This window comes from Nannobrachium achirus (assembly GCF_963921795.1).
Source record: "Nannobrachium achirus genome assembly, chromosome: 18".
NCBI lineage: Eukaryota > Metazoa > Chordata > Actinopteri > Myctophiformes > Myctophidae > Nannobrachium > Nannobrachium achirus.
This window is the reverse complement of record NC_137825.1, coordinates 22,439,150-22,451,716: the sequence shown is the minus strand read 5'-3', so window position 1 is coordinate 22,451,716 and position 12,567 is coordinate 22,439,150. Positions and strand designations below refer to the sequence as shown.

Genomic DNA, 12,567 nt, shown 5'->3' with positions numbered 1-12,567 from the left:
TAATACCCAGATGTGATCTCTCACTGTAGGCCAGTCATGAAGCTGATGGCCTCTGTTAGGCAGATCTCCTCTCAGAAGTAGCTGTCTGCTATATGGCTTGAAAGTCCACCCACATCAGTGGGTGGTTTCTCACTTAGATCCAGACCAAGAGGAGTTAAAAATCAAACAAACAAACAAAGAAACACAAGATTTGTAGAATTGCGTTTTATTCACAAATGAACATTTTGGTCTTACTACTTCAAAGACAAGACTCAAGTATAAACAGGGTTTGTGTCTGGGTGTACCAGGTTTCAGCACATGCATGGTGGGTGGGCATGTTCCATTCCCTGGGTCTCTTAAAGATGAGATTAGACTCCAGTAAAGCCCTGGATACTTTCTTTTCTTACTTTGTTAAGATGTGTTTTCGTCCCACAGTGAATCGCACCATCTTTTGGCTTTGCCAAGCACTCTCTACACCATTGTCATGGAAGTTTGCATGTAGGAGGAGAGTTTGAGGTGCAGAGGGCAGAAAAAAAGGCTTAGCATGCAGGACTTTTCAGGGACCCCTTTATTGTGGTATAAGCTGACTAAGCATCTATGGGTTGCAGACAGGTTTTATAGCATAATGCAACAATAGGCTTTTAACTTCCCCATTAATATGAGCAGCTAGAAGAAATTTCCACAAGTGCTTTGACAGAAGGAATTGAGACCAAGAGTGCGATGCATGCTCGCAGTCTTGTTCAACTGTGCAAAAATGTGTGACTGACAGTTTAATGTTCATTTCATTTACAGGATGAAGCATTGTCTTACGATGGGGAATACAAATAACTCAAGGGCTCTTTAAGAAGGCAACTGGAGTCGTGGAAGATTGGCAGAACCTATTAAAAACAGTCTATAAAAGCGTATCCAGGCACCGCTACATCCAAGAATGAGGATCAAATACACAATATCCATTGTCTTCGTTGTGGCACTTGTTATCATTGAGAAGGAAAACAACATTATCTCGAGGTAAGCCCATTTCAGTGATCAATGGAGCGCTGTTGTGTTTTCCAACAGTTGCACAGAGGCCTGTCTGTTGCATTTATCTCTCTCAAGCTTTACGACAGTTAACTTATCGTGATGTTTGGCATTTATTTAGCAAACACAAAAAATGCTTTCAAAAGCCATGCAAACTAATAGACCTACTGTTGTTTTCACTTAGTGATTTGACGAACCCTAAATTCATAATAACATTCAGTGGAAGCAGATCTACAAGCTCACAATATGGTGCATTACGTAACGCTGTGAGCTTGTAGATCTGCTATTATCGGCAACGAGATTAGGTGCTAAGGATAGATCCCTGGGGGACCCCAGTTAACAAAGAATATAATATTTAAGACAGCCAATTTAAAATGATGTTTGGCATTTTTTTAACACAAAAAATGCTTTCAATTGCCATGCTGAGTAATAGACCTATTTGCTCTCTCTTAGCATTTTGACAAAAAAACTAAACTAAACAAAACCAAAAAACATAACATAACACAGCTTCAACCGTCTGTTTTCAGGGTGTCAGATAAGTTGGCATTGAAGCAGACCCCCCAGACCCCTCTCCAGACCAGAGGCTCCTCCGTCGTTCTGCTGAAGCACAATGGTTCCTTCACCACCCTCAACAAGCTGGACCCTGCCTTCATGCTGATGAAGCGTCGCCTCGTCAACTACACTGAGCCCAAGGAGGCGGCGTCCGCGTCTGGCGGCCGGAAGCACATCCTCCTCCTGGCCACCACCAGGACCGGATCCTCCTTCGTGGGCGAGTTCTTCAACCAGCAGGGGGACAACATGTTCTACCTGTTCGAGCCTCTCTGGCACGTGGAGAGGATGCTGACGCTGGAGGGCGGCGGGACCAACGCCTCGGCGGCCGCGCCGGCATACCGCGACGTCCTCCGCCAGCTGTTGCTGTGCGACTTCTCCATGCTGGAGAGCTTCGTGGAGCCGTTCCCCGAGGACCACGTCACCGCCGCCCTGTTCCGCAGGGAGTCCAGCAGCTCCCTCTGCGAGGAGTCCGTCTGCAGCCCCTTCGTCAAGGGGGTGTTTGAGCGCTACCACTGCCGGACGCGGCGCTGCGGGCCCCTCAACCTGACCATGGCCGAGGAGTCCTGTCTCCAGAAGGAGCACAGGGCCATCAAGTCGGTGAGAGTGCGCCAGCTGGAGACCCTGCGGCCGCTGGCCGAGGACCCCCGCCTGGACGTCAAGTTCATCCAGCTGGTCCGCGACCCCAGGGCCGTGCTGGCCTCGCGCATGGTGGCCTTCGCGGAAAAGTACAAGAACTGGAAGCAGTGGGCGGCGGACGGGGAGGTCCCCATCGACGACGACGAGGTGAGGAAGCTGAAGGGGAACTGCGACAACATCAGGATGTCAGCCGAGGTGGGCCTGAGGCAGCCGCGGTGGCTGCGGCGGCGGTACATGCTGGTGCGCTACGAGGACATCGCCCGCTTCCCCATGAGGAAGGCGGCGGAGATGTACAGGTTCTCCGGGATCCCGTTCACGCGCCAAGTGAGGCTGTGGATCCTCAGGAACACGCAGGCCTCCAAAGAGGCCAGTGGCGTGTACTCCACGCAAAAGAACTCGTCGGAGCAGGTGGAGAAGTGGAGGTTCGGCATACCTTTCAAAATCGCACAGGTCGTGCAGAGGGTCTGCGGGCCGACGTTGAAGCTGTTTGGGTACAAATTTGTGCACAGCGAAAAAATGCTCACAGACAAGTCTGTTAGTTTGATAGAAGAAAAAGTGTTTAAGTTTACATAAGACTTTGACAAACATGAACTTTGAACCTTTGACAGAGGCAAAGTCAACAGCCATGGATAATTTGGATGGATCGATATTTATTAGGACTTGGATATCTGAGATACAGTAAAGTATAAAATATTTTATGATGATGCGCTATTTAAAGTTTATTACATTACTAACAAATGAACAAAAGTTGATATTGAATGTAATATGTTCATATTGCATTTAATGATAAAAACAGGGATTATTTACCACTCCAAATTAAATTATCTGGGGCTTGTATTGTAAGTCTGTGCAGAATTTAATTTAGACGCCTTAGCAAATATGGCATAATAGAGAAAGCTCTGTCCTTGAGAACAGTGAGTAGCTGTTTCAAATGCTCCAAAAAGAAGAGAGAGGAAAAAAGTCAGGTAGCTTCTAAAGGTGACTTGCTGAACTTGCACAGTACTTCTATTAATTTACTTTTTGTCAAACAAGTCAAGGGCTAGCAACAGAAGCTGCTTTTATACCAAAGAAACTTGAAGTGAAATGTAATCGGTAGGTTACTGAATGAGTTGCCTTGTACAGCAACACACGTTGCAGGAAAAGGAATTGCCAGCGCTTTGCCATGTCATTTACAGTGCCTAACATTAACCACTTGAACCCTTATTCAAAGTCTCTCAAAAATAGCCTATCTAATCTATCATCTACAAGCTCACAACGCCTCGCATTGTGAGCTTGCGGATCGGCTATTTTTGAAAATGATCTGAACGTAATTTTTTTTAAATTAAATTGTTCGCCTATAATGAATGCCCAAAATAGGGGCGCCAGGGTGAAAGTGGTTAAGAAGGGATGTTGTTTCATGCTAATTTATTTTTTTCCCTCTGTTTGCTGAAAGGTCATTATGGCTCCAGCTCTGAATGTGCTGCACAAATGTCCCCCCCCCCCAACCCTTACCCCACACACACACACAGTGGGCACTTCTCTTTTGCACATGTATACTGTACTTTGCTGAAAACGTGTTGTGCTTTTTAATTGGCCCAAAAGTTGTTTGAAGTTGTTCTCGTGACAGATGCCGGTTACCCGTTATGTAAAAACAGATGTTTACGGTGGTACTAGTACTGTACTGCAGACATTCCAACTGCAGCTGGTATGCAGGATGGTGTGAAGTTTGTCGGCAGGTCTCTGTCTATTGACACAAGTCTCATGGCTAGTGATTAGAAGGGGCCCCGATACCCTGGCCTGTGAGGCTGTTTGTCCATATGCCTCAAACATGTCAGCTGTTTTTTTGTTTGTTCGTCTGTGTATATGTTTTTTTTATTTAATTTTTTGTCTTGTTTGGTCACAATAAATGTCCTCTTGGTTACAAAATATGTGAATTTTTGTAAGGACACAATTTGGTTCATATTTGTATTTTAACCACTTAAACCCTATATACTTAGTTGACCACATGGTCTGCTAGAATTTCTCTCTACACCAAATCTGTGCTGAAATTTGCTGGGGAAAAGAAAGACAGAAAAATACAATCACTGAATGTTTGACCCAGAATAGGGACGCTAGGGTTCAAGTGGTTAATAGTTGCGATGAGACCAAATGTCTTTAATTCACTTCGAAAAACATACCCTTTTTGTACTGTACTATTACTGTACGATCGCTGTTGGCTAACAGTGATTAAGAAACAGCAGCGTAAGCTCAAGCTAATGTGGAACAGCTTGTAAAAATAGGTATTTTTTATTGTTGGTCCATATACTGTATGGGTTCATTGGGTTGATCTTCAATGCTTTGCTGCTTAATTATAGAGGAGGATGTGAATGAGTTGCCTTGTATACAGTAGTAACGCTCTCAATGCAGGGCAAAGGAAAGGGCCAGTGTGCCTTTTTGAAGCCACAGATGCAACATTGACAGAATTGATAAAGAAATGTCTATTGTTTATTTTGTTGTTGGCTATGAATTTCCTTCACGCAAGTGGTTTTCAACCAGTGGTTCGGGGACCACCAGTGGTCCTTGAGGGGGTACCAGGTGGTCCCCAGCTAAATGATGGAGAGTTGGTAACCAATTGGACCCTTATAGATCTTTAACTCTTGAGAGTGTAAAATGAAAAAATTAACCCTGTAAGGGTCCATTTGGTTTCATTTTACGCTCTCAAGAGTTACATTATTGTTAAACACCTGCATTACTTAATTTACAAGTCTACACAATTAGAGAATGTGAAAGAATTGTTATTTTGATTGACCTGTTGTCTCTCCTACGGCACCAAATAAATACAGCATGGAATTGTGGACAAAATCCTATCCGACTATTACAAAAATATTCTGAGTTTTGGGTCTGGGAGGCTACATCTCATCAATGGTGGTCTGTGGCTCAAATGCTGAATAAATAATGGACCTTAATTGGTATGAAAAAGGTTGAAAACCACTGCTCCACGCACGACATGAGCAAATGCACTGTATACATACATACAGTAGGGGCCTATACATTTGTTTTTGACTGGAGCAGCTTGTCTTCTAGGAAGAGAGAGCAGGAAGGATTTATGCCGTATGGAGGCTGCAGCCTGGTTTCCAGTATGTTTACCACTGTGAAGGAAGGACCTATTTAAGTATCCGAACCCAGCAATTACCCCGACTTTACATATAGTGTGGTCAGAACCACCTGACCCCACCCGCTCACTGACTGAGCACTACAGTCCTAGCTATGTTTACCTCTCTCTCTCTCCCTCTCTCTCCCTGTCTCTCTCTCTCTCCCGCCCCTCTCTCCCACTCTCTCTGTCACACACACACACTCTCTCTATCTCTCTCTCTTTCTTACTAGCACACATTCCCGCTTGCACGCACGCACGCACGCACGCACGCACGCACGCACGCACGCACGCACGCACGCACGCACGCACGCACACACACACACACACACACACACACACACACACACACACACACACACACACACACACACACACACACACACACACACACACACACACACTGTATACTGTACTCTCTCTGTTTTGAAAAGTCTGTCTCTCCGTTGCTCCCTCTCATTCACATACTGTACCAGTATACTCACTCACTCTATTTCTCTGTCTGTCTGTCTGTCTCTCTCTCTATCTCTCTTTCTGCCTCTCTCTCTATCAAATAGACGCACGCACGCACACACACGCACGTACGCACACAGGTTTTGGTGGTGCTCTCTTTTCCCCCTACGCTTTCTCTTTTTCGCCCGGACCACCTCAGTGCGTTTATGTTTTTACACACATGACACATTCATTCATGTCAGCAGTCAGAAGCTACATATCCTTTGATCTGGTTTTTAGAACAAACCAGGTATTTCTGGTTGTCTCTAGTCGGTCGCTACAATGGCCTCAGTTGGTCTCAGATGATACACATCATTCACCACACCACACCACTGCCGCGCTGCAGTCTGAGTCATGCGCGCCAAAAAACCTAATGAGGAGAAGCAGGGCATTCATAAACTCTTATATTGGACTGGCTTTATGTGGGACGTGCGGAGGGTGGAGTCACTGTATGGTCGGGGCAAATATAGAATAGAATAACCACTTTCCACTGATTTAAGGCCCTTTCCCCTGATCCTGAAGTGAAACGAGGGCATTTAGGTAACCCCGCCCGCCTGCCCTGTTATATGGTGCCCTGCCACATCAATCATGACGGGTTTTAGAAATATGCAAAACAGCCGTTAAGAGAGATCAGATTAACGCCATTCTCTGCAGCGTTTGGGGTACACAGGGGTGTCACAAGGGGGAGAGAAGTGGGACTGAGTTACTAGGGCCCAAGATGGAGGGGCCTTAATTATTTATACTTTAGCTATTGAATCTACAATAGCTTGTAGATCTGCTATTTTTGAAAGGTCGTGAGAATGTGTGCAAATCTTTGAATGTATGTATTTTTTAAGCGAACATTTGTAACTCAAATTTTGCTTCTGGGGGTCCCTGGGACTAAATACTTTGAGATGGTGGTCTGTGGCCAAATACATATAATTTTGGGGGTCCTTCACATGAAAAGGTTTGAGCACCACTGACATAGAAACATAGATTTTTCAAAAATAGCAGATCTACAAGCTCAAAGCGTGGCACAAAATAATGCGTAAGGGTGCCCTCACACCAAAATATACCTATGAGAGTGGAATCTGCATTCCGCCAATGCATTTCAATGATAAGGGAGCATTTTTTGCAGAAATCCTCTGCTGGCATGAAACCGCTTCACTCTCATTGAAATGCATTGGCGGAACGCGGATTCCACTCTCATAGGTATTTTGGTGTGAGGGCACCCTAATAATGCGTTCCCAGTCTAAATGGGTTAAACCCCCTCCCCCTACGAAGAACATTCATGGGGGGCCCGCAGTGAATCCTTGTACCCAGGGCCCAGAATTTGGTGTGACACGCCTGGGGGTACAGACTGGTTTAAGAGCCATATATAAAAAAAATCATGCTGTTGCATGCGATAATCACATGTGGGGGGTTGATGGGGGAGGATGGGACATAATTCAAACATGCTCAGTGCCTGATCTTGCACTGTAGAATGCAATTCATAATAACACAGCCTCTAGCAAACTGTAATAAGAGCATAATTTAAAATACACACTGTCTGTAACATCATCGACACACAAAACAATTCAGCAGAATCCTGCAAGCAATGTTTATTGTTGATCGGTGATGAGGAGTCAGCTATGTTTTGTAGGCACCATAACCATTACTATACGTCATTGATCGGGGTCCCCTGGGGGTCTGTACTTGGTACGCTCCTTTTTGGAGCTGTGTGGAGCTCCCTATACGTAGCCGTGTGTGTGGGTATGTCTCCGTGTCTGTCTGTAGCCTGCAGTAACCTTTTCTGACCACACATGTTAAGGGAGGGGCGCTGTTGCACACACACACACACACACACACACACACACACACACACACACACACACACAGCTCCACTTCGAACAGAGGTTCGATTTTTTTCCTTCTACACTAATGTCTTTGCGACAGTTATTATGATGCAGGTTGTAGATCTGCTATTTTGGCCAAATGTTCGCCTGTTATGACATGCCCAGAAATGGGATTAAAAAATGTCCAAGAACTAAATATCTATTTTTTTATAGATACTAACGTACCGATTTGATTTAGCTGTTCGCTCATTTGTTAGTCAGTTAATTCAATTAGACTGTGTGGATACTGTATAGAAAAGTTGCATTAGCTTCATGTGCTCACAGGGGTGTCGCACCAAATTCTGGGCCCTGGGTACAAGGACCTCCGGACTCCGATCTCAAAATATTTAGTTCCAGGGACCCCCCAGAAGCAAGTTACAAATGTTTGATTAAGGAATACATATATAAGATTTTTCAAAAATAGCAGATCTACAAGCTCGCAGCGCGGCACCTGTGAGCTTGTATATCTGCTATTTTTCAATAGCTAAAGTATAACATAATTAAGGCCCCTCCACCTTGGGCCCTAGTAACTCAGTCCCACTCCCCCCCTCCCCCCTGTTCTCATGAAGTGTAGAACTGTCGCATGTCTTGAGTTTTCTCCCTGAGCACTGTGTATGGAGGCCCGCTAAAACTGGGACACTGTAAGCTTAGCATGGTGGGATGAATTTTGTTTTTCCCTAAAATATCAAATAAAACGCCGGCCAATAAAAAACCTGTTTTTAATTATCATTTTATGACACTGGATGAAGCGTCTCGCAAGCTACTGTCTTGCTGTTACCATATTAAAAGGCAGGCGAATTTGATTCTGTGCCTGAACAGGAAATGGCAACCTGCGGATTTATGGCGGCTGGTGATTGTAAGGTTGCTGTTCTGCACAGACAGCCGACCGTGCCAAGGTTTGGATGGAAGATCAAAGATCAGTGCTGTGTTTTTTATTTGCTGTGTCACAGCAGTACAGCTACTCAGCGGTGTAAAGTATAACTAAAGTAGTAATTATGAGGTATTTTTTACTTTCTTCAGTACTGTATGTACATCAACTTCCAATACTTTTACTTCTACCCACTTCATCTCAGAGGAAGGCTCGTGCACACATAGACATCAAAGGGGGCTTGAGCCCCTTCCCTTTTATCCTTCTCTAAAAAAGTTCCCTCCCCAGAGTCCAGACCATGAATGCAGTTTTTACTATGATGAAAGAAATGCAAATGTCCTCTTTCCATGTCATAGCTGACAGACAGCATTCAAGAGAGTTGCCTTGTCCAAACTCTCCTGAACTTGAACGCAGCATCCTATGTTGAAAGAATTGTCCTCTCTGCGTAGAAACCAAGCATTGGGAAATAGCCGACCTCCAAGCTCACAACGCGTCACCACAAGGCCCTTTTAGAAATTTCAGCCCCTGCCTCTCTAACATTCTCTGCACGTCCCTGCTCCGCTGTTTACTTAAATACACACTGAGTAAAAGTACTTGCAGGTTACTTTCTCTGCGGACAGTATCAGTGCACAGCCAGAGAAACCAGGGTAAGAAAAGTTGTGGTGACTGAGATCAGATGCTGCAGCTTCTCTATTAGAGAGCATGCAGCGATGTCATCGCACAGCACCCTGTGTACTGTACCTACTAATTACATCATTTATAATAATAATTAAGAAGTAGAAAGTGTGGTTGCCGTGACACGAGTCACATTTTGCAAATAAATTTCGTCTTATCATTTGAATTCTCCCCGTTCAAGTCAATGGGGAAAACTAATTCACTAATACATTAATGGCCATATATGGAGATTTCTGTGGCATCAATATTAAGTCCATATCTTGGAATGCCCATATATGAACATACTGTGTCCGTCTCATGTGGTCTATGATGTCACTACATCTCCATATTTGGGAAAAGTTTAATTTTTAATTAAAGTCAATAGAGGAATTGACGAATAAATGTACAGTATAAACTAGTAAGACGCCTCAGGGCGACAAGCGACTTTGGGCGAGGTCGTGCCATGTCTTGGCCGTGTGGCCAGTGATGTATATCGGACCAGTTCCCCATATATGGATATGAAGTCCTGTTAGATATGGGCTTAATATTGATGATCAGGGATCTCCATATATGGGCATAGAGTGGTTCCCATGACATCACAACATACAGTCCCTTTTATGCCCATACATGGAGATCACTGTCTGAACCAGCCACACCACTGTGATGTCACCTGTTTATGCCCATATATGGAGATCCCTGCTCTGAGTATCTGACATCACTGTGATGTCACCTGTGATGTCACAGTGATTGGGGAACCACAGTGTCAGGTATTAGGCGTATACATATGGTCAAGCTGTGCCGGTTCTGACAGTAAACTGCGACCTACGGTCGCAATTAAACTATGTAACGTATCTCTTAGCAAAATGCAAGGAATCGATTCCCAATGAAGCCGGTTGATTTGACATATATGGCCCAAGTGCCACCAAAACTGTGGGAGGAGTAGCGGGCAAAAGTTTATCTATGGGGGAAAGAAAGATGGAAAGATGGATGGATGGAATAAAGTCGGACAAGTACTATAGTAGACTGAGTAGTGAAAATAGACGATCTACAAGATCAGCTATTTTCACTAGTTTGGGTCTAATTTCTCTTTTGGGTTTCGAGCTAAAACGTTTGGGAACCACTGAAATAAGGAATTTGCGGTGTGGCTTGGTGCTTCCCGGAGGGTGGACCCTACTGAGGTTGGTGACCCCATATGGCCTTTCTTCTGGCAGCACCCGTTTATGCCACAATTACCTCTTACACAAAAGACATCCCTAAATGCAATTGGCATGAAGATTGAGGATGGATCGTAACGATTTGAGTGTCCCCATAACCTTACTTCAAGGTTTCAAGGTTCAAGGTTGTACTTTATTGTTACATCTTTTGTACAGGTACATAAGAGTAAAACTTATTTTTGTTTGGCTTCCTTCACTGTATATAGCGGCACCTCAAGTCCAGACAAAATCTTTAAAATATCAAAATAACTTTGGTTGCGTGTAAGGAGGAGCCTCCCTTATGTCTGAAAACCCCCTCCCACCTAAAAAACAACAAAAACAAACAAAAAACAACAACAAAAAAGAGATCCAATTTGAGAATACTTGACAGCGGTCATAGAACATAATAAAAACCTTGGAAAGAGACTAAAAGCATGGCCATGATTACACCAACAGAAATAAAGTTCACAGAGGTGGTTGTTCGGACTGGATTTAGATTCTGCTAAGCAAGTGAAAAATGCCAGAGATGTGGCTTCTGAATGTGGGCAGTGGTGCTACAGTATACTTTTGTGACCATTGCAGACACCACAGTATGTGTAAAGAAACTAAATCAATTATTATGATGTCTGTGCTAGCTTTTTGGAGAAAATATTTTAAGCATACAGACAGAAGTGATAGATATTTACCTTTGCCACAAAGACAATCTGAATACACTGTACAATTACATGGTCTATAGCGCAGGGGTCTTCAACATTTTCAGGCCAAGGACCCCTTAGCAGAGAGAGAGAGAGATGAAGCAGGGACCCCCTCTACATATTGTATAAATGTGTGAATGAGATTCACATCGATTTCATAGATAGATTCATAGACTTGTTTGACACTTAACCACTTCAAATCATAAATCGTCAATACTTAGCAAACTTGACCTTTCATTATTTACTTGGTCTGCTCTTTTTTACCTCTACACCAAACCTATTTGCCAAAAATAGCCGATCTACAAGCTCTCAACGCCTCGCACTGTGAGGCGTTGAGAGCTTGTAGATCTGCTATTTTTGGCTGAAGTATAGGGATGAATATAGGGATGCGAGGGTTCAATTGTTCATTTAAAATAATTATCCTATCACAGAAGGATTTGGTGCCCCCCCTGTAGTAAGAGAAGACCCCTGCTATAGCACATTTGCCAATTGAAAATGAAAGTATTATGAATGAATAGCAAATACAACTCAAAAAGCACATCTGCAGTATTTACTAATAGATCTTAGTCTTTAAGCCCGATACATACTCTGACGCACGATGGGGACACAAACAAATAGCAGACCTACAAGCTCACACTAAAGTCACACATCTGTGCCGTGGTGTGATCTTTTACTGTACTGTAGGTCTGTTATTTTCGGTCCAGTGTCCAGTTTAGTTTAGTCCTGCAGAGGTAAAGGGATAAATGTCAATGTATTCAAGTCCCAAGCAAAGAAATCCCTAATGGACGCATAAGACATTTGATGTCCACCAGGGACGTCTCTACTAAAAACAATGTAATCTTTCATTACTGCCCACTCGGGCTTTTTCTCATGGTTGGACTGTGTTTGTGTGCTTGAATCACACTTTATCATTCTGATTGTGAATTTATCTACAGAATGGCCGTCTATCCAATCCCATGCCAGACATGTGAGGCATTGTGCATGAGTCTTTATTTAGAGACGTCTGCTCAAGTTTGAAATAACGCGGATGTGGGGAACCATGAGTGTTAAATCCTTATATGGCTCTAGTGAATTAACGTGACACTTTGTCATGGCACAGGAACGTTTATTATTACAGCCTTGTATCTTAAAAGGCCCATACCAGCGGTCTGGCATGGCATGTTTAGCCCATTGACTATGAATCACAGCACAAGGCTACTTGACATTACTGCTTTTCCAAAGCAGCCATTGGACTATACATTTATTTCAGTGCTGTATGAAAGTCAACTTGCAGAGACTTGACACTTGCTTGAGAAACAGTAGTTAATTAATAATTTGCCTGACACTGACTTGCTATTCTTTCCTGGAAGTTTAATTATTGTTGCATTTAATGCTTCTATAACTAATCAATGTATTTTCTCCATGAATACGTAGGATAGGCATCCATAAGCTTTCAGCTTCAGCCTATTCCTTTTGATCCCCTGTAACAATGACTATGTGGATATACTGTATGACTTGTATAAATGTATGTGAGTGATCA

At 43.7% G+C, this 12,567-nt stretch overlaps 1 protein-coding gene across 1 annotated transcript; it reads left to right on the top strand.

Moving 5' to 3' along the window:
* Nucleotides 1-206: 206 nt before the first annotated feature.
* Nucleotides 207-2,853, top strand: LOC308303722 (carbohydrate sulfotransferase 3-like). The gene is made up of 2 exons (XM_080748206.1): nucleotides 207-987; nucleotides 1,524-2,853. Exons 1-2 carry the CDS (start codon nucleotides 908-910, stop codon nucleotides 2,755-2,757), a joined length of 1,314 nt encoding a protein of 437 aa, XP_080604332.1. The 5' UTR covers nucleotides 207-907; the 3' UTR covers nucleotides 2,758-2,853.
* The last annotated feature ends 9,714 nt before the right edge of the window (nucleotides 2,854-12,567 follow it).

Bases quoted from the DNA above. Each gene is read 5' to 3' on its own strand.
- LOC308303722 (XM_080748206.1), top strand. From the start codon at position 908: ATGAGGATCAAATACACAATATCCATTGTCTTCGTTGTGGCACTTGTT. The intron at 988-1,523 runs GTAAGCCCATTT...GTCTGTTTTCAG, and splicing joins GAAAACAACATTATCTCGAG to GGTGTCAGATAAGTTGGCAT.